This window comes from Mugil cephalus, chromosome 19, assembly GCF_022458985.1.
Source record: "Mugil cephalus isolate CIBA_MC_2020 chromosome 19, CIBA_Mcephalus_1.1, whole genome shotgun sequence".
NCBI lineage: Eukaryota > Metazoa > Chordata > Actinopteri > Mugiliformes > Mugilidae > Mugil > Mugil cephalus.
Window position 1 is genome coordinate 5,253,970 of NC_061788.1, and position 23,187 is coordinate 5,277,156.

The 23,187-nt window shown below is 41.2% G+C and overlaps 1 protein-coding gene across 1 annotated transcript in view; it reads right to left on the bottom strand.

Annotated features, from left to right (window-relative positions):
- lamc3 (laminin, gamma 3) overlaps nt 1-23,187 on the bottom strand; it is a 121,221-nt gene that overhangs the window by 91,523 nt on the left and 6,511 nt on the right. Inside the window, exons 2-3 of the mRNA XM_047570643.1 lie at nt 19,506-19,810; nt 1,356-1,486 (exon numbers count right to left, since the gene is read on the bottom strand). Coding sequence (XP_047426599.1) covers nt 1,356-1,486; nt 19,506-19,810 — 436 coding nt within the window. The remainder of the gene's footprint in view (nt 1-1,355; nt 1,487-19,505; nt 19,811-23,187) is intronic.

The following is a 23,187-nucleotide window of genomic DNA, read 5'->3' on the forward strand; positions in this document are numbered from 1 at the left end:
GATCAAATAAATATTCAAATACTAGTACATGTAACTAAATTAAGTTAGATACAAAAATAAATTAATAAATCATAAAATAAACTAATTATAACTTGAGTGAGCCCGTCGTCGAAGAGTTTATATTTTCCCCATTATGCAGTGATAATAGAAGACATTTAGAATCCCCCGTCTGTCAAAGCGGCAGAGAAACTGGAGAATGTAATTTTATGTGTTAGAAAAACAGTGGTAACAGTCTTGGAAACATGAATATTTTTCCATACACTAGTTTTCATTTTCCATACTTTTCCAGGGCCTGGAGATTTATAAAATCAAATTACATATTTGTCTATACTTCCCATACTTGTGTATGGAAGGTATGCATGATGTTTACATGTACATGTGAATATCAGATCGGAATAGGTCACGTCACATAAACAGTTGAAATCGAATGCATCAGCTGACTGGGGCTTAAATGTGTGGGTTTGCTGCGGGTTGCTTAGATATGTTTGAATATATTTTTACCCACAATAGTCCCCCTCAAATTTAAATTTCTCTAAATACACATTAACTTGAATCCAACAAATTTAAGTAAAGGGATAAATGGAGGCAGATGCGGTACACCGTAGGCCCCGCCCCTATCGCTGCTGAGCCAATCATGAGGCCACATTGTATATGCTGACTCTGTCAGCTGTCTATGGGCTGCAGATCTGAATAGATCACCTCACATAAACATCTGAAATCTTCAATCAGAATGTGAGAGAAAGTCTCCACGTAAACCCTGCTACTGATGCCTCAGAGCGAGAAAGTTCTGAGTTTGAATCCATGATCTGACTGTGGCTCGTCTGTGTGGAGTTTGTTTGTTTGTTCTCCCTGTGCCTGCGTAGGTTCTCTGAGGGTACTCCGGCTTCCTCTCACCGTCTAACGACATGCTCGTTTACTTGGTAAACTGGTGACTGGCGGTGACAGAAAATCAATGAACGATGCAACTTGACCTGCAGTAAGCAGGTGTTGACTACTCGTCTTGTTTTGCATACGACGCTGACAAACTGGGATTCACCGGAACCGTCTCCAACTATAGAGCATTTTAAGAGCCTAAAACCTATCAACATGTAATATGTTGGTCATCCATCCCAGGCTCTGGCGTCAGAATCTATGCTTTATGTGCCACCCACCCTTACCTCCTCAGGCGGCAACTGTGTATCCTCCATAACGAATTGGGCAAAGCCAGTCAATATAACATAAACGCAATGACATGTAGCAGCAATAGAACTGGAATTCGAAATTATGTAAGTGACACCAGTGACTAATGTTCAACGTGCTGGAAAGAAAGCTGCGTGACATTGTTCTGGAGGGCACATTCTTCCGGTGTCTCTTACCTGCCGCCCACAGAGAAATCAGAGATGGCATAGAAGTACGAGCGCAACACTTTGGTGTCCTTGAAAAACTCGTCTCCAAAGGTGTTCAGCCTGTCCAGAGAGATGAGCAGGTCCGTGGCAGTCACCCATTCCTGGCAAAGACGTGAGGGATGGAAGAAGAAAAGACCGGCAGTGTGAGACAAATAGAAAAAAAAAATATTTGCATGTCATAGACTTTAGAAAATGGAATGAAAGTAAATCGTAGGTGGCGTCGTGTCGTCATTCATGGACAAACGAGGAAGCGGACAGGATGTAGAGACGGCAGAAACTGGATTTACACGAGTTGGAATCTATCTAGAGTTGGTGGATCAAAAAAAATAAAAATAAAAAACTAGGGTGATTGTGTAATGGCCTGGGAGAGTAGGTGTAATGGGGAGATGATGAGTATGGTGTATGAAATTGAGTTAATGTCAAAAAGAGGGGCTGGAGACAGACTGGGATTAATGGAGACAAAAGCTGAAATATGAAAAAAAATATGGGCAAAGAGACAACTCAACAGCACTACTTCAGTATAATGGATGACACTTGGCAAAGCTCCCAACCCCTGATATGGTTTAAGCTCCTCCGTTAGGGCCCGCTGCAAAGGTAACGGCAGGATGAGGCAAGAGAGGGAGAAGAAAGTGAAGCAGGATAACACACAAACAGTGGAAAAGCAAAACGGGAAGTACAATAGTGGCGCAGGGGATAAAAGTGAGGCCAGGTAAAGAGAGAACAAATGGCGTCTCTTTATACCCGCGCAACTTTAAGCCAAATAGCTGGCGAGAAACTTTCCGTTTCGTGGCTGGTTCGCGAAGAAGCCTGTTATGTTGTGCGGTTTGAAGCTTCTCTCCAGAGACGCCTTTGAAGTGCGGCAATGGGAGACGAGATTGGAGCGGATGGGCTTCCGACTTTAAACATGTGTGTCGAGTTCATCCATTCAGTCTTGTTTTTTTTTTCTCCCTCAGACTCAACAGTGTGTCTTTGTTGTGTTGAATCCCATCAGCTAGTACAGTATTTAAAGGACTGGGCTCTGCCTGTTTAGTTCAGCACAAAATGTGTATACTTTACAAATAATGTTTAGTGTACCTTGTTAGGATTTTCATGTTCTTTGCCATGCAACCAACATAGCTCTAAATCATAGGTCTTCAAAAGGGGGGCAAATCTTGGGTTGCTTTTTTTTTTTTTAATATATAACGCATAATTTTCCCCCCGCAAATTAAATTTCTTTTTAACATGAATCCAACATATTTCAGTAAAGGGATAAATGGAGATAGAAGACGTTCAGTCAGCACTTCATACCGTACTGTTTCACACAGAGCGCCACACTATCAATCCAATCACTATCTGTCAATCAAAGCCACCTGTACACTGTAGGCCCCGCCCCTATCGCTGCTAAGCCAATCATGAGGCTGCAATTGACCCGAGAGCCTATTCAGTCCCTAGGTGAAATCTCAGATGAATAATGTTTGAAATTAATATTTGATTAGCTTAACCATTGAATGCAAAATGATAATTTATATTTATAAACAGCACTAAGCCGAGTTTAATATTGAACATGTATAGCAGGTAGGTGGTCCCTACTCAATCTCGCCATCAGTTTGTGGGTTCTTGGCCTGAATAACGTTGAAGACCCCTGCTCTAAATCTGATGCAGACACTGAGGCTACTGAATTATCAGTGATGCTAGTATGAGGTCAATATCTGAATCAAAAATTGGACACATTTACAATAAATTACCTGCAAGACTAACAATATTTCTATCATTCTTAGGTGTATTTTATGTTTAAAGTTAATTAGCATATACATAAAGTAAGCTGGTGAATGCTGTAAACCTAGCTTAACGTCAACATTTTAACATTTTCTTTGTGAACACGTTATTTTAAAGCACAGCCGAGCTCAAGAGCATCACATTCATAGACCATTCATAAAAGATGAATGTAGCCACGGGGACACGTAATTCAATGGTTTGTGGATTTCCAACATGATGAAATTTTTAGGTTTAGTATTGTGGCTGCGGTCATCTTAACCACACGGACTGAGGAGCTAGCGAGGAGCGACAAATGAATGAGACTGAACAGTCCCTTCAGAGCAGTCTTATCAAGCCAAGCACATCCCGAAAAAATACCTCTTATGTCTTATGCCTGAAATAGAGTACCCAGATGGGAGGGAAACCGAACAAAAGGCAAACTTTACTTACAGCCGATTACAAAAGTCCAGGCAAATCAATAAACCACAGGAGGCAGGCAAAAGGTATAAAGCCAAGCTAAAAGTGATTGTGCGCCCCGTTTTCTCTCTGTTCAGACTGAAATCCAGAAAAATGCAAGGAAATAAAGTAGCAACAGGATTATATATTAGGCAGGCAATTAGCTGATGAGATGCAGGTGCTGCAGAAAAAAAATGGCGGGAAACTTCACACCTAGACAGGAAGTATAAATAACACACTTCACAAATAAAACATGAAACAGCAACAAACTGGCCAAAAAACTTTGACAACTATGTGGAAAAAACACCATTTATCCTCCCAATCCTTAGTTTTATAACAATGCCTCATACTGTTTATGCACTGATCAGGCGTAACATTATGACCACCTTCCTAATATTGTGTAGGTCTCCCTTGTGCCTTCACACAGCTGTGATTCATCAGTGAATGGACATGGGCCTTCTGTGGGTGTCCTGCGGTGTCTGACAACAGGATGTTGTTAGGGGGGGACCTTGGGTCCTCTGTGGATCATCCCACAGATACTCGACCAGTTTGGGATCTAGTGAATTTGGAGGCCAGATCAACACCTTGTGTCATTATTCCTGTTTTTTGAGTTGTTCCTAAAGCTTTTTTGTCTATGTCCTGCTGCCATCAAGGTGTATCATTGCCATGGGGTGGGGGTGTCTGGTCTGATCTAGGTGGGTACATGTCTAAGTAACAACCACATGAGTGCCAGGTCCAAAAGTTTCCCAGCAGAACATTGGACTGTCACAATATTGGTCAGTATTATTCACTTTTCCAGTCAGTGGTTTTAATATTGTGGCTGATCAGTGCATTTATCATGGAAGGATTTATTCTGAACGGCTGATTGACATTCATTGATTATCAGTCTCCCACAATCTCTTTTTATCTGCAGATTTTTGCATAGACCTAAAAACCATCTGGTAACTCATTTCAACTGCAAAATCGTAAAATCTGACACATTATCCTACCTCTCCCTCTCAATTGTTATAATGTGAAATATACTTTTTTGTTCGGGAGATCAAAATAGCTTAACTGGTAGCTGGCAAAGAAAAAAAAACTAAACAAAGTTGACACGTTTGAGCCCTTTGAGGCTCTCTTCACAGATACTTTCTGTGACATCTCTTAACTTAAAATAGCCCGAGTGAAACTGCAGGAGAAGTTGGGAGTTAAATTATCTTTAGAAGAGCTGTTTCTTCTTTGGGGCTTTCTTGTGCCGTCCTATTTCACACGATTTAGTGACTTAGACCACCTGTGTGGCTGATGCCTGCAGTTCCAAGAGACATGACGCTGGGGCATCAAAAGGTCATTGAAACATCTGGTGTGTATATGCTACACATGTGTTCCTGATTGGTTTAACCCTTGCAGGAATGGTGCCAGTGTGACTACTGGACTTCGGTGTCACCTGAGGCTGAGCTTTGCCTATACAACGTAAAGAGAGTATTCTAGGCCAGTGTTAGAAATGTGCATCTGGTGGCAGAGATGCAATTAGCAGATCACTTTAAAAATGACATTTATCTTAATTTCAATTGGACCAACTGCTCATTTTCAGCAATAATCTGGTAATCCTGTGGTTTGGAGCTTCCTGAACGACCTTGCCTCTTTAATTTCCAGTGTTATCTATGCTTTGCTCTTCTGAAGCTGGAATTCAGGATTTCCAGACAAATCTTTGCTTTGGCAGCCTATCGAGGCCTCTAGTCTGGATATGGTAGACACGGCAACTACAGTGTTGCAGAGCTGTGTGCAGCCGGCTGGCATGCCATTGTTCCAGCACTTGCTTATCGACTTTGCCCCTGCTTGACATGTCTGTACCGGCTAATGGGGTTTGGATGACACTGAATGACCCTGATGCACAGGGAAAACGAATACTCATTCTTCATTTTGTGTTACACTACCTGGATATGACAAGATTTTCATCCGCAGCTTATGAGAGGAGCTGCAGAGCTCAGGGGATCAGATATGATTCTCATCCTGCGCAATGTGCTTACAATGCGTCTTCGCATACATCTTTTTTTCTGCCTTGTCACCCATGGCACACTTGCCTAGTGCCGGATTATCTCAGAGTCTACCGCTGAAATATAATGATATGAGTGATTCTGCATTATCTCATCACAATGGCAAAAGAATCCTCCGTGTACAGTCAGTGAAAGATTGCATTTATATAAAAGCCATATAAAGGCAAATAAATAGTCGTCTGACAAAGGAGCAATGCTGTTGAATGCAAAGGCACAAGCCAAATCTGATGTACAGCATTCATTTATCTCACGTTAACATTTCTTTGGCGAACAAAAGATCTCATGACTTTGCCTGTATAATATTAATGCGCATTGATTCCGTGAGGCTGTGCTCACAGGAAAAACTGTGATAATGCCAGTGAGAATGTGTGCATCTGCTACAAATGTACAGACTGTTTGACTTTCCTTCTGTACCATGACATTTTAAGCATGAAGCCGACTAGTTGCCGATCACGTGACAATACGCCTCCGAGAAGGAGGAGCCCAGTGGGTCGTTGCAGTAAACTAGCAGGTGAAAAATTTCACTTAAGATGAAGCCCATTGTACCGTTACATGCTTAATATGTAAGTCAGTCCTGAAATACGACAAAAGTACTACTCCAATGCACACTCATCTGAAAAGGCATCCAAGCTAACACTAGCATCCAAATGATCTCGTCAGCAGTCAATTAACAACATCACCAAACGCCCTGAAGTAACAGAGAGAATGAGGCTGCAAATCAACAATGTGTTGATGAGTCCCATTGTCAAAATTATTAGACTTTTAGCTGCTGAACAAAGAAAAAAAAAAAGGCTTCTGATAGCTGATATTGTTGCTGTGCTTGTAAAGCGTGTTCTTGATGTCAGTGAATGCACCACGCAAGTGGAAAGTTATGGTAGAGCAGAGAATTTGATGGGCAAGAGTCGCATATTAGAAGTGTCAGATTGACGGTATGGTGTTGTTGTAACTTGTGTTCTTGATGTCAGTGAATGCACCACGCGAGATGACAGTTATGGTAGAGATAAGAGTTTGCTGAGCGCAAATTAGAAGTGTCAGACTGACGGTGTTGACGTGGGCTACGGTCGACAGTAGTCGTGTTCAAGCTTCTTGACTCCGTAGCTTCTTTTGAGTCATACACTATACTATGTATTCATGTCAAGAATATAGATTTGATGATTGCAAAGCATTACTTTCTACTGTGCTTTTATGAGTGACGACACTGACAACTAGTCAACGTCGACTTTCACCACATGTTTAAAAAATCCAAAGTTTTTGTTGAACAACAAAATAAGCTAAAGAACATGGAAACCTTTTGGTTTTTAACACTCTGCTAAATCTAACACAAAATAAAAACAATTTTCTTCAATTTATCATATAAAGTACTGGAGCATTATCACATAGAGTTATTAGTCAGGCTTGGTAGAACCGTGCTAATCGTATAAGAAAACGCAAACATGGTTCCAAATATCACTTACTGCTCCGAAAGGAAGCAGTTTCTTAGGGTTAATTAGTAGTCAGCCCATTACTTATTATTTGTGCAAACCACAGCAAAAGCTTAATTAACTTTGATTCCGACTCCCTTGGAATTTGGGTTCACAATGCTACAATGATGCTGACTTAGGAATAGGCTGAGGCGTTACGAGTGGCAATGAGCCAGTTTGCTTAAGACAATAACCATATAATGATCCGGTGAGCAGGTTCACACACATAGACATGCTTCAGGGCCCCACGCAGCAAAGTTTTTGAGGATACTGCACACATTTAGAGGACATCTTTGCTTGGGGGCTTATAACCTTCACCCTCACCTCTAAAAAATGTCTCTTGTCTCTTCCTCTTTTTTTTTTTTTCTACATGCCTTCCTCTTCTTATTTCCTTGAACTCTGAAGCTTCTGGCTGCAGGCGGTGACAGGAAAGAGAGCAGTGTCCCTCATTCCGGAGTTAATAACTTTTTAATTTAATTGCTTAAGTTCACTGTGCCCTCAATATGTATTTTTTTTCCCCACTCCCTTTTACTCATTGTCATTCAACGCCCGAGCTCCAATTTGCCACACAGCTTTCTGGAGTGAGCGAGAGAGGCAAGAGATACAGTCAGAGAGCGGGCGGGAGAGGACGGACTGGTGGCAGGGGAGACAGACAAACCGTTTTAATGGATGACTGAACAAATTAAATTTGAATTCATACGGCAGCTTTCATCTTCGGCGTGATTATTGAAAAAAAAAAAGGGAGCTTTACAAACTTGACAACAGTGCTCCCTTTGAAGTAAGCCATTACTTTAGAGAAAACATCTAAATGCTATGTTACGAGGTGAGTGTTTATTTCAGATGAAAATCTAATTTGGCAAAGAAAAACGCAGCTTGCGTTTCGTCCAAAACGCCGCACTGACGATGCTGTCGTCACGACCCTCCACCTGGCCCTCATCCACATGGACAAGAAGGATACATAAGTGCGAATACTTTTCCTAGACATCATTCAACACCATCATCCCTCAGCACCTCATTGAAAAGCAGAGCCTGCTGAGTGTAAACACCTTCCTCTGCAACTGCATCCTCGACTTCCTGACCAGGAGACCTCAGGCAGTCCGGGATCGAGGACAGCATCTCCAACACCACCACTCAGGGCCGTGTGCTCAGTTTGCTGACTTATGACTGTGCAGCAATGCACGACGGGCGATGACTCAACCGTAGTGGGTCTCATCAGCAGGAAAGATGAGTCAGCATACAGGGAAGAAAGTGCAACACCTTAAACACTGGTGCAGAGCCAACAACCTGTGTCTGGACAACGAAAAAACCAAGGAGGTGGTAATCAGGAGAGCGCAGAGCGACCACTCTCTGTGGACCATCAACGGATCCTTCAAAGAGATCATTGAAGGCGCCTAATTCCTAGGTGTTCACCTGGCGGAGAACCTCACCCAGTCACATTTCTCTCTCCGTCTCTCTCTCGGCATCTCTACTTTCTGAAGAAGAACACATCCTGAACACATTTTACCATAAACAGGATCCTGAGCAGATGCATCACTGTCTGGCACCCTGCAGCGGATTGTGAGGACAGCTGAGAAGACCATCTGAGTGTTTCTACACTCCGTCACAAACATTTACACCAAACGACACATCTGCGGATGACCCCCCACACACACACTTCACCTCCTCCTTCCATCTGAACTCGCCCAAACTGGACTGGACATACACAACCCCAATCATATCGTAACCTTTACTCAGCCCTTTGCTCACACATTACGCTGCTAATCAGTGAAACGTTTGCAGTCGCCCTAACTCACACTCTGTTAGTCTGCTCATTTGTTCGGCGCTGCTCTCTGTAGTCGTGTAGTGTCCTTTTCTGCGAGTGCATCGTCTCCCAAGTGTATTGTATTGTTTGTCTTCGCGCTGTCTCTCGTCTTTGCACTGCTGGCACTGTTTGTTCCTGCTGCTTGCATTGTTTTGTATTGTCTGCATAAGCTTACTCAGTCCCTTGTATTGTACTTAGTCCTATGTGTTCAAGTAGCTCCGTGGTCCTGGAGGAACTGGAGGAAAAAAAACATCTCGGGCTATTGACAACACATCTGATCACTGTTGTAACAGACTACGCTATATCTAGAGACACAAACACCTGCGCATATACATGTCACCAGGGTTTTTTTTTTTTTTTTTTTTACACTTAATTTTGCTTTCACTCCTCAGAATGGAGCACACGTATATTTTAAAAGCAGCAGATGAAGCGTGTGAAGTCTCCATATTGAAACTATGCACTCGTCAGGCTGACGCTCTTGCGGCAAATCTGCAAAGGGATTAAAATGCTAATAAAACAGACAGGATGCAATTCCTGTGTCAAGCCTCATGAAATATGCATTGCCCTGTATGAGCCATATGCAGAGGAAATGGCACGCTGGCATGGCACACAGAGGAGCAGGGATCATTTTATGCCTCGTTGACAGTCTCTATGTAAAGAGTGTGGCTTTAACCCTTGACACAAATCTTTATTTCCTTGCAAGGGAAGGAAAAGTAGTAATCTGGCCTCACTATTATCTGTCACTGAGGCCTTTTTGAAAACAAATATGAGAAGAGCTTATTTAACAGTCCACCCGGACCTGTTTGTGTGCGCGACAACACATAGCGGCTCATCCAGATATTTTATTTACAATGCATCCCTCTATCCAACGGTGTCAGTGAAACGAACAAAATGCAGCAGGCTATGAACCCCTTTCAACCTCCGGGATATGATTTTTCCAGCATTAGCTGGATCGCTGCACATGTCTATATAGATGCAACATTGCTAATAACATTTTGGAAAAAGAAAGAACTGGACAGCATTTGCTCGGGGCATTTACTCTGAATACATCGATGCCATGGACAACAACACATTCTGTCCAAGCAAGGGCGTTCAGAAAAACAGAGGCTAGTTTTATGGATGTGTTTTCATGCAGACTAATGACTGATTACAGTCAGATTTCTTTTTTTTACCCCCCTACTTTTCTCTCCCTCTTATACAAGAGCTATTTGCATTTTGAGTTGAATCCAAGCCACCAAATTGCTGTGTAGGATGAGAAAAGGTCAGACCCATAACGGCAAACGAGGGGTCGCCTCTTACGGCAGGAAACGCTCATACAGGTGACGAAAATCCGATATCTTTTTTGTTCTCCTCTGACACTCACCACCTCGTAACGTCCCCCGCATAATCGAACCACATTCACACATTTGACTTAATGAAGAGGCGTCGGGAGATGAAGGAGTTCCTTGGGGAGCGTGATTTCTGATGATGCTCCGTTTAGCAAGACTCATCAATGGCAACAGATGTACTTTTCTTTTTTACACAGGGGTTAACATAAAAGCAGAATTTAGAGCACTAAAGGACTGTGAATGGCTGCAAGTTGTGCACTTTTTTTTCAAAAAGCTAATATTGGCTAATTCTGATTGAAGGGGGCCTATTTTAGGTCTGTACTTTTATATTTCCCTTATCTGTTGACTGCTCTGCAGCGCCTCAGTTGGTTGTGAGACTGCACCTTCCACCCTCAAAAGCCGACTTTAAACAGCTTTGCATGTGCTTACTGTTATTATTTGTATGTTGGAGCAAATGTAATGCCTATAAAGTACTCAAATAGATTGCTTTTGTGAGAATGTACATTGACCCAGAAGACCAAGAGTTGGAGAGTTCATGGCCGTGTGTCGAGCCTGGAGCAGCTGGTCATGATCATGGAAGGAAATGCCATTATTTATTATTGTTTTTCATAACAACTTCTAAGACCGTGACAGAAAATAGGAATAAATAAGTCCTCTTTAATCACAAGCCAAGTGAAAATAGCCAATTTTAAATTCTGACTTCATTATGGCGCCACAGCAAAAAACGAAAATAATAATAATAAAAAAATGTATCCGGAGATTACAAAAGCAGTTAAGGTGAATTGTCTGGGAAGTGTTAACTGTTGAGCCGGTCTTTCCAGTAAGATGCTGACCTATTTTGCGAAAAGGAGCAGGTGCAAAACCGACGGTATTAATGAAATTAAAGTCAGTGGCAGATCTTTAAGTCTTGTTGTTTGTTTGCTCCCAGAACTGAAGCTGAGAGAATGATCCTGGTGAAATAAACTATTTCTAAACTATTAAACTAAAGCACTCACTATTTATAGTGCAGGAGGAAGGAGGCATTAAGGAGTTGTATTTATTGTTCATGACAAATAGCTTCCACGTTCTTCCCTCCCTGCTGCCGTCTCCTCCCTTATTTCTATGCCATTCATCTTACGCTTAATAAATAGTGTTACTCTCACCCAGCATCCTTTTTTTTTTTTTTTTTTTAATGGATCTCCCTTTTATTTCTTCTCATTTTTTGTGTTCCGGTATTAGTGGGAAGCTGAGCGTCACATTTAAAGACGACTATATATCCCATTATCCTCATTTTGGTTATTCGCTGCGTGGAAACGCGCACTGCACCCATCTGCGTCACCGCCCTTAAAGCAGAGGAGGGATTCGACATTTACCGACTGAAAACGGTGCAATTGATCTCTCTCTCTTTTTTTTTTTATTCTAATGGGAGAACAGATCACAGTCCATTATGGGTCTCCTCATCTTGTTGTTTAAAAGGGAGGCGGGGAGCGAAAGCGGGAGTGTGTTTGGCAGGTCTGCCGAGAGATTTGCCACCCAATCTATGAATTCTTAGCTTATATTGATCCCTCGCAGCTTTATAATCAGTGGGTCGATGTCATCCAACGCACGCTGAAATACAGCCAGCCACTCCATTAGTAGTCGGGTTTTAATGTAAGCAACGCCTGCATACTGATCACACAGGCACGAAAGAAAGGCCTCCCCAGCGACACAAAAACATCCTAAGGTTCGATAGGTTAATGAGAAATCACGATATTCCCTGACGCTGTAAAAGGGCCTTTAAGCTCTTTTAAAAACTGTGACAGTTATGGAAAAATATCCATTTACCGGGAAAGAAAGAAAACACCCAGCATGGGTATTTTTCTCCATTAATTACAATCAACAGGAGCAATCACGGCCTTGAGTCGTTGAATTAAAAAGATGCACACCTGCAGCACAATCAACTCATTTGACAGAACAAATACAGGCACGACTGAGTTGGTTAATTGGAGAAACATTATATAATAACCCGCTTTTGCTTCGCTTTGCACGGCTCCACAGCGGCAGCTTTCATTCAATCAGAACGCGTATTCAACATTAATTAGTGCGTTCGTGAACATTAATGTTGATCTGTACTTAAATACAGAAACACTACAGTAAATGGGCAGAACAGTAATGTAAAATTTCCAATTTTATCTCACCAGTTATATATATTAACAGCCATTTTCACATCAAATATCCGAAAACGTATAGATTTGATAGTGATCTTAATTACTTTGTACATAGATAATGAATTATTCAACACTTTAAGGCCCATTCAAGGTTTTTTTTTATGTACTTTAGGAATATGAAGCAGATTTTTCCACATATTGCGTGCGCCAGAACTGAACACGGTACAACACAAGAAGGTGCTGACATATTTACGCGAACCTAATCATTATTTTTTCACAGACTCAATACTGTTTCAAAACACTAATGCATGAATTAATTGATTTTCCCATCCAGCTGGCGATAATGGTTCCCACAGACACGGAAATGTAGTAATGATCACGTAAACGCTCACTGAGGCCAAAAGGAAGCCAAAAATGAAAAGCTGCCACGGCTGCTCCACATTCGCAAAAAAGCACCGCGGCAGACCACCTGGGGGAAACAGGAATCATAAAGTCTCCGAGGTAAAGAGACGTGAAGAGATTCTGGATGAGCGTAAAAGAAAAGAAAAAACACAACCAGTTCAATAGGCCTTTGGAAACAGCCTCGGATCACGCGCAAACACAGACACAGTTTCAGATTCATTTGGCACTCTCAGTCTCAATTCGCTGAAGTCTGCAAACGGGTCAGCGGGATATTGAAGAAAATCCTTCCATTCTTCTTAATAACAGTGGGTTGGTTTACAAGTACAATAGTAAATCAGAACACCAGCTGTATATTCAGTGTGTGTTATAAATCCTAATGATAAATCCTGAAATCAACAGACTTTTATTATGATTTAATACACAAATAACATGTTTACTATGTTAATTTAGTATGTTGCTAATTAGTGCAATGTTAGTTTTGCAGGTAAATCTGTACCTGCTGTTATATTGTTGTATATTTTGCACATTCTTTCAAATTTGATGCTGTTTTTTATTGATTTTGTGTATATTTTTCGTACCTAATTCTGCGCTGCTGTGACAAGGCAATTTCCCACACATGGGAAAAATTGTGCTAATTAGCAACATGGTAAATAGCCACCTGCAACATGCTCATTTGCACGACTTTCATCAAAGTTAGTAGAATTCATCCGTAATTTTTCCAAATGTTCCTGACAAATTTCCTCCAAATCACCGAGTCCTTAGCTGAAGAATTTCTGAAAACCCCACGCGTCAGCCTCATTGTCGTCGTTAATTTCCCTAGATGATGACAAATTTTCTGACATCCACAAATGTTGTGCAAATCCACTCAGCAGCTGTTGAGACATTCCACTGAAAAAACAACAAAAGGCAACCTCATGGCAACGGTTTCCGTTAAAAACCTCGTTATAACCACTGACACAAACACTGCGGAAATACAGTTCATAGGATGTTTGCGGCATATCCACACAAGGAGCTGTTTTAAATGTTTCATGTTACAGTCAAGGTGTGATAACAGCTTGCATGGCACAAAACCACTGCATAGTGGTTAACCTCTTTTTGTCTCCATAATATAAGATAGCAAGATCTGAAAATATCTTTCGCACCTTTGAGTGTATGGAAAATAATGAGATGAACCCACAGGAATAACATCTCACTTATACTGAATTAAGTGACAGCTGCTGCATGGATTTACCATTTCTACGACATGTGAGCAGAGATAATTACAACAACTTCATTTAAGTTTGTGATCACTGGCCGATTCAGGAAAGTAAAGGTCTGGGCAAGTTTTCAGAAAAAAACTTTTAACTTTAAAACGACTTCTAACTGAACCCAGGTCATGAGAGTTTAAGGCGAGCATCTACCACCCTGACCATAATGCACTCTCCTCCTATCAGACTGTTGTTGTCTCTCGGACTACCTGTTCCCCGTTCCTCCTTCGTATAATCCTTATAGTCCCTAACTCCTTAATCCCACATAATCCTTTCATGGCTGGAAAAAGTATTTCTCTCCGTGTTAATTCACGAGGCGTGCCTTTCCAGCTGAAAACATAATGCTCGCTGAACAAAACTTCAGGACGGCAGAGTCAATCCTCCGTCCTACGAACCCAGACTAACTTGCTATTGAGTCCACAATTATATAATGGGTAGATAGAAACCAAAATAGCTCAGCGGTAGATGGCTAGTCTGAGAGGATTAATCAGAAAAGGACAGTTTAATAATCTCTAAACTTGAAAACCGAGCTATTTTTCTTTAAAAACTGCTTTCAAGCCAAAATAAAAATGTACAAAAATCAGCAGCTTCGAGGTGATGCAAAGTGATACACAGGGAGCAGGCAAACCAGGAATGAAGCTTGTGCTTGCGGAAACTGTGGGTTAAGGCTATTGCTGAGCCACAGACATATTTATTTTTTCATTCGCTCCCCTTTCATTGTTGTCCTGTAGCAGTCGGACAGATGGAGCAGAATCTCTGGAGCCAAATCCAGTCCCGCGCGCGCCGACTCCTCTTTCATGCGGCTGTTTGTCGTCTTACTGACACTAGTCTGCCACAGTGTGTGCCAAACCCATAACAACACTAAAGCTAATCCAATAGTGCATTTCATTTCTATTTTCACTCGCCCCACATGCAAGCGAACCCCACACAGCAGAGATGAGGAGAAAACGTCCTTATCCCGCTGCTCAGCGCAGCTTAGCGTATGCTCGAGAGCTGACGTGAGTTCACCACCGCCGCCGCTGCTGTCTACCCCTCCATCTTTTCCTCAGTGTTTAAGTGGGATCACTCTTGAGAAAAAAAAAAAAAAAGCTGCCTCTTTCTACTCTGCAGGAGGCTGCAGAGGCATCACCCAAAAGTGGTGTGTTGATGAGAGGGAAGGTTTTATGAGGAGACAGCATCCGGCACAAAGCATGCGTTGGAGTGGAAGAGGGAACGGGGGTTAAGGTACGCGTTTAGGCAGCGACACTGTATCCCCGAGGATCTGTCAGATGCATCACACAGTTTTTCTTTTTCCAACCCGTCTCGGGGGGGTTTCAGGGTGCAAATAAAACAACGACAATCCCACGATAACACCCTGACGGATGACTGGTATCGAGCCAATTTAACGGCTATTTCATAATTTGAAGATTTAAGTAACTCTTCATTTCGTGTCATGTTTCATTTCAAATTTAACTGCGACAAAACAGCTTTGACTCCTGTGTTTTATTAGCGGGAATGAATCAAACATTATTCATAAGCACCAGTGCAGGGTGACAAAAACCAGCTCTACGGTTAGAGCCGGGCTGCGGTTTGCTTCAGCAGTTTTTCATTAAACAGTCGCATTCAGAGATGAGACTTGGGCATATTTCACGGACGAGCTTCAAAACATCAAGAGTGAGCTGGGAAGAAATATTAAAGTTTGTCCGAGTGTGCAGCTAAATCACCTTTAAATTGATCTGTTTAAAGGCGCACACGGTAAACCGAATGCAACGGCAGAATGAGAGACAAGCATTCTGATAAAATGTCCTCATTTTTACTTTCTTAAGTTTTGGAAGAGTCCTTCATCAAGTTTGGAGCAGGTTATGGTTATGCAAGGTTACACTGCATATCCTCCACATAGCCACACTTACTCTTCTTATTTAATGATGTGGAGGAGGACAGCTCCCTTTACAGAGGTGGTAGTCACTGCCAGACATATTTCACACTAAATTTTAGGAGAAAGGTCAGGCAAAAGCATGTTTTTATTATTATTATTCCCATTATTGCTTTGCGGAGGACTGTGGCGCATTTGCAGGAGGAAATTAAGAGCCCGGGCCGATCACCTGGACATCTCAACACGATGCTCCCTTCGGAAAAGAGTGCAACTAAGATTTATTTTTGTTGTTACTGCAGAGATAAGGGTGGGGGTGGGGTAGTTGAAGAAGAAGCAAGATGTGCAAAATGAAAGAGACTCGGCCGTTGTGAGGCCAATGTGTAGCCCACATCCTGTGAGTCAAAAAAAATCTCCAGTATGTCATTCATTGTTAGGGTATTTATGTATATTTGTCAGTTCTGTCATCCGTTTGATTTAATTATTGTCTTTTGTATACTGCTACTTACCGTCTATACTGTGTTTACAATGAAATCTATATTCTTGATCTGTGATGTCGCACACAAAGGAAGCTACATGGGCTTTATTGCAAGGTAATTCAAGCTTGAGCTCTCAGCTCTTACGACTCTCGTACGATGCATTCACTGACATCAAGGACAAAAAAAACATGCTCTACAACCACAACAACAATGTCAACTACGAGAACTCGACAGAACTGAACATAAACACATGAGCTTATCAAAACCGTACACTGCAGATATGTGTAGCCTATATAAATCAGTGTTCAATAATACTTCACTTCTGCATGTTGATAGATAGACAATGTAGCTGGGATGAAAAGAAAAAAGAAAGCGGTATATCTCCTATGCCTTCCTGTGTATAGCAGCTAAAGGTCTGATAACTTTGACAATGAAATTCACAAACAAATTGTTGATGTGCAGCCTTCTAATCTCAGGACTCTCTTCAGGACTGATTTACATATTATGCATGTCACAGTAGTGTCAGCTTCATCTTAAGTGAAGTATTTCCACACACTAGATGAACCGCTGCTAGTTTGCTGCAACAACGACAGCAGTCAAGTTGGTACAACCCCTAATCTGGGGGTTTATATGTGTTCATATGGATATTGATTTGAATTGTCTCTTAGTAACGATTTCACCAACAAACAGCATGCATTCCAAGTAAGAAGAACAAAATGCTAATACTTGTTGTGTGCAGAGAGGCAAACCGTTTGATTAACATAACAGCAAAATTGACTTCTTGATTAAAGACAGAAAAAAAAGACATGATTCACTTCAGTACAATGTTACTGCATTCATGATCTTATTCTAATCGACTTTCAGTGACTCAACTATTTCTCACATGTTTCATCTCCATGGGACTCTGAAGAGCATTTGTAAGCGCACTTTTGTCAAGCTGAATCTTTTTCATTTGACGCGGCCTCTATATCATGTATTCAGGCTGATACGTCTGAAAACGGATTTTAAAGTTCAGCTAAAGAAGGTGGAATTTAAAGCAGACCTGATTATATTTTTTAGGTCTATTTTGGATGATGTTCAACTCAAATGGGTTAGATTCTTATTTATTTCATGAAGACCGTTTATGTTACACTTAATCCACTGTCTTAAACAATGTGACAGTTTCTGTCACATTGTTTCCTAAAAGCTTCTCTTCCTTAAAGCTTCTTTTATTGGCTGATGTTTTTTGACAGCTTTTAGCTGTCAGTATAGTATATTTTTTTCCTTTTGATTAAAATTATACATTTAATGCACCACTGTGAGTTGAGTAATCTTACTTATTTTAATTATTTATCATTCTTCGTAGTGTTTTTTTTTCTGTGTGTGTATTCCTAATACATTGCAATTTTATTCATTTCACTTTATTCATCTTATTGTGCACAGTTTGGTGACCATTATCTGCATTAGCATTGCATGCTAGTGTGCATAACACACAACTACTCAAATAGACAATTCTGAGTGCATTTACCAAGACAACCATAATATGATTCTGAGGCTGTACCTGGATGAGATGACCATTTAGATGACTAAATGGTGATTTGATGATATTAGCTTAACACGAATGTAGACAAGACGAATGGTTAGCTTAGTCTGAAATATGAGCTTCATAACATGGAGTTATATACGTATATACGTTAATATACGTATATACGTTATCTTCTACCAACATCCAAGACTGTATCGTCATATATATATATGAAAGAAAATAGGGACAAGTAATAAATCCCCTAAAAGCAACTTTCTGAGATTTACTGGAAAATATTAAATATACACCGATCGGGAAAAACATTAAAACCACTGATAGGTTGGGTAAATAATATTCATAATACACAAAATAACATTCATAATCTTGTGACAATGCATTCATGTTACTTGAACATGTACCACACACCTAGACCAGGCCAGACCACACCAGACCAGGCACCCCCACCCCATAGCAATAACATTCCTTGATGGCAGCAGCCATCCCCAGCAGGATGCAGCCTGACACAGACACAGAAACTCTTTAGGAACAACTCAAAACATAAAGAACAGCACAAGTTGTCAAGCATCTGTGAGATGATCCACAGAGGCCCCTCCTCTCAACCCGTAGGATAAAAAAGGCTCCCACTAACAACGCTCTGTTGTCAGACACCATAGGACGCTCTCAGAAGGCCCATGTCCATTCTCTGATGTGTCACAACTGTTTTGGAGACCTACACAATATTTGGAAGGTGGTCATAATGTTGTGGTTGACTGGTGTATTCCTACGTGTGACTGGTTGTCTAATTTTATTTCCTGACATGCCATTTCAAGGAACACATGCATCTGTGATTCATGAGTTCATCGGTATTATTAATATAGGTAGCGTAATTAAAGTCCCTCCAGTAGATCATCCTGGAGGATCTCTGATCTAATTGGAAAGTTTAATTTTATGTGACACGGTTATTTTTTAATGCTTGTTTCAGTCCATTAGGAGTTAATGTAAGCAGAGACTACGGATAATGCGGCAAAGAGTACGTCATTTCTCTTACAGCCACTGATAAACAGACATGGCGGTGAATATCTCAAGTGATTAATAATGGGAGAAGTTCCGAAAGGTTTATCGATACAGGACACGTGCCTGGACAGATGCATGCATGCATACTCACAGCCCCGTCAAAGGCAAAGGAGCGGCGGCATTAAGTGCTTTATTTACTCATTTGCATCCCCACTTTACTGTGCCCACCCCTGCAAGACTCGCCCTCAAGGGGCTGCCATTAATTCAGCACAGCCCTCTCAAGGCTTCATCAATGTTAATCAGAGCTAAACATAACATTAGGTTTACTTCAGCTGCTTTGAAGACAAGCATATACAATGCCAAAAGATATTTGTTTGTGTAAAAGTGTGCACCCGGCATGGGGGTTGTGATGATAAAGTCAACTCCCGGCATCACATGGGGTTATAAACTTTACAGCGAGTTATACGGGGCTGTTAACACGCCGTCTATGTCGGAAGAAGAAGCCCTTGTGTCTGGAGAAACCTTTATTTCCTCAAAATCTCACAGAGGACGACCGTGTGGATTGCTGTGAGGTTTTTGAAATGTAATGCATCAAAGAGATGAGACGTCGAATGTGTTCTGCGTTTCTATATGATTGAATTAAATGTGATATTTGTGCAAAAGAAAGGACGAGACATGCGCTCTCACCTGCAGCACCAGGCTCTGGTCAAAGTTGTATGCACTGGGCCGACCTTCCAGGGTGGAAAAAGCCACGTTTCCTCCGGTGAGAGGAGAGATATCACTGAACTCATCCGTACATAAAGCAGTCCTTTCATCTTCCCCTGGACGGATGTAACCTTTAGCATCCTTCCCATAGGTCTTCCCACAAGAAGCGCTGTAATACTGGTAAGGCATCCAGGGCCCATCTTCTTCCGTGCGCTTGTAGATGGCGAAACTCTCCGGCCGACTGGTGTAGAATTTCAATCTTATGTAAGTTATCTCAAAGGCTTTCCCTGTGGAAAACAGATACGATTAGCTTCGAACGGAATCATTAAAAGAATTAGTATTAGAATTAGATCCACTGTAGCTATACAATTAGATCAGGTCTGTTATGTAAGAGGTAAAAATGTGGGATGATAGTTTAGGGCCCAGGAGCAAAGACTAAAAAAAAAGAAGACATAATTGCATTATAGAAAGAAGGAAAACATACGGGGATGGACTTAATTTCCCTTTCCTCTATGCAAGCTAAATGAACGGCATTCCTGCAGGAGTAGAAAAATGCCCGGGATTATTTTTTTTTAATATCCAGCTCATAACGGGGCCCACAAGTGAAACATAGGTCAAAGGGAATGAGACAAAAAAAGGTTGTTTTTCTACTTAAATTAAAGGGGGCTTATTATGCTTCTCCCAATTTGCTGAATCCACTGAATGATGTTACAATATTGTATTAAGCCAAACTTTTAAATAATGAGTTTAGCCCTGGAAACTTGTATGCCCTCATTTATAGTTAGTGAATGTCACCTCATCACAGATTTCTGTACACGTATACACCTGCTCCAGGCACAGCACAAACTTCTCTGAGAATGTTTGTAGACGCTCTTGCAAAAGAGTCCACTTGGGCAGAGTTAAGGGCTTTCAGGATACTCTAACATATAAATAAATACCATACAATAAGCAGAGATGTCCTACTATAATCTTCGTTGCCACAGGTGTACCGAAAAATGCACTTGAACACATGAACTCGTGTGAAATAAAGTAACTCTCCATACCAGCAGGTGACGACACTTTTTTACCTCCTTCAAAAGCAGAAACAGGAAGAGTCATGCTTAGCTGAGAGGCTGTGGCCAATGGCCAATCGTTTAATGTTTCTTTTAGGTCAAGATGGAGTTTAATGGACTTAAAAAGTTGGGCACAATAAACGTTACAGAACAACTTTAGGGGTTCAGGGCTCCATGGTGTTATTCAGGTTTCTTCATCTCTATGTGAACCTTGGAATTAGGTCCATAACCCCAACTCCCAACTAGATTTGAAGAACGAATCCTATTACTTAGTAGGTTCACAAATTTCTTGTAAAACTTCCACTCCAATGTCATGGATAACTGGTTACTGTCAAAAGAAAGCATAGGTTCCCATAAAGTCGCTCAATCAGAAGAAAATGCACTTCTAGGGAAATGAGTCCTCAAAGAGACAGGCACTGAAATTCCTAGTTTCAGACCATAGACAGTATATACAGCAAAATTAGAATAGAAAAGCCAAAGAAAGTAAAGCTCCCTCTGGTGACTGGCTTCTGTATAAGCAATAAGCTCCACCCCCTCCATATTAGAGAATGAGACTTGGGTCAAACTCAAACATGAAAGTACATGTTTTTTGTTTTTTTTTTCTAAAAGGTTTTCCAGTCGTTTCAGGTAGTTAATATAATGACAATGCTTAGTCAAGTGTCCATTTGTCAGATTTTAGTTTTGACACAAAACCTGTACCAGTTGCCATGCCAACTGCTCTGTGAATCAGTCACGCAGGACAATGAGAGTTGAAGCGAACAGTTCATGTAATGTATAATGTAACATTTCTTTGTAACCAGTGGAGGTTTTTATTAACTGAACAAAAACACGAGTTTGTCTGGAGGAAGTGTGGGTGGAGTCATTGATAACGCTGATCGACTCTCAGACTGCGCTGCGCAGAATCTGCGTCCAAACACCCAATATGGCACCACCCATATCCCTGGGAAAAGTTTGCACCAGTTTGACTAATTCAAAAAAGTGGGGATGCATTGTCCATATTTATATACAGTCTATGTGCCAGACAGTGGATCTACTGAGGGGTTGCAGGAAAGTACAGAGTAAGGTGAAGGTACTGCTATTGAATTGGGAATCATCTTAAAATAATCTAGTGGAGTCCTTGAAAAAATATGGAAAATAGCATAATATGTAAGTGTAGTACAGAATAGGTCAGTGAGTTCAAAATCACAAAAGGGAACAGGGCCTGGCTTTATTGTCGAAACAGTGGTTGGAATGCAGTTGGATGACACAACAGAAAATCAGCCAATCAAATCAATAATGGAGTGATTCATTGAACAAACTACCGATGAATGTCACGAGGGGCAGCATGAGTGGTGTGTCTAAAGCTTGTAAAGGGTTTTATTTCTATCTTATGCAGGAACCAGATCAGGAAGAGAGGAAGACAGAAGGACGGCTTTTCATAAATTTACTTTCCCATTAAATCATCTTCACTTTGTGAAGAAGAAAAATGTATTTGAGAGCAGATTCTCCTGTCCTATCCTGTGGTGGATCCAGCGCAAATGAAATGCTACGCCCACATTTCAATTTGACTTAGTGTTGGGAGGATTTACCAGCTCCGACTAAGTTGCGTTATTATTGTCGCTGCATTGTGAATGTAAAGTAATTTTGAAGCTGCATAATTATTAGAGGATGAGTCCACCAGGTTCATTCTGAGAGGGAGTGAACAGAAAGTGCGTTTTGTTATAGTGCACGCTCTTGTTTGTATACAGCACATATCCCAAGGATTGCATTAACGGGCGATTGCTCTTTTCAATACTTCCTGTGCGGACAACTGCGGAAACATTGATTAATGGTATAGCCGTTGTCCTTATTTGGTTTCGTAGGAACGCTGGTCGCATCTTTTTCCCCCTAATCCAAAAACAAACAGAGATACAGCGCTCCTTCTTGATTGAGTGGTGTCATTTCCTCTGCTTGTTTACCGACTGTAGACAGTCCAAACAACAATCTTGGAGTCGTATCAGGGAGATTTAGGGAGTTATACTACCCGAGTGTGAACACACATTCAGAAATCTGCCAAATGCTGTGCAACTTGAAAGGGGATTAACTGCGTAGACATAAACTGAAGTCATATTGAGACCAGAACGAGGAATAACATGAAGGAAGTGTCTTAACAGGCTTCTTGAGTGCACTCTTGGGTATTTTTTTTCTACATCATTAGATACCAAGTCTCAGCCGCTCTGCACATTCATCGAGGGATGCCATCCGCTGGTGTAGCTGCAATGACATCTGTTGCTTTCCTTTGCCAAGTCAGAACTAGGCTTTTTTTTTTTCTTTGTCTCTTGTCTCTGCAGAAATCTCTAATGGTATTTTTCCTTTAGGAGCCCTAAGATCATTTAGCTTTCATTTGCTCCCCACATGAGGTGAGCTCAGCCCCGCTGGGAGTGAGGCAAAAAAAAAAAAAAAAAAAGAAAGATGAAAAGATGAAACATTTGTTGCATATCCCCCGTGATGAAATGCAGACTAATTGCAGAGGATATTTGTATGTGCTTATGCTTAACGTTTAATGATTTGTGCATTATCCTCTTCCAGTAGCGCATTCATGTATTCATTAGTTTATGTGGGCGCAACAGTGAGTATTCATTTGTCTGCATGGG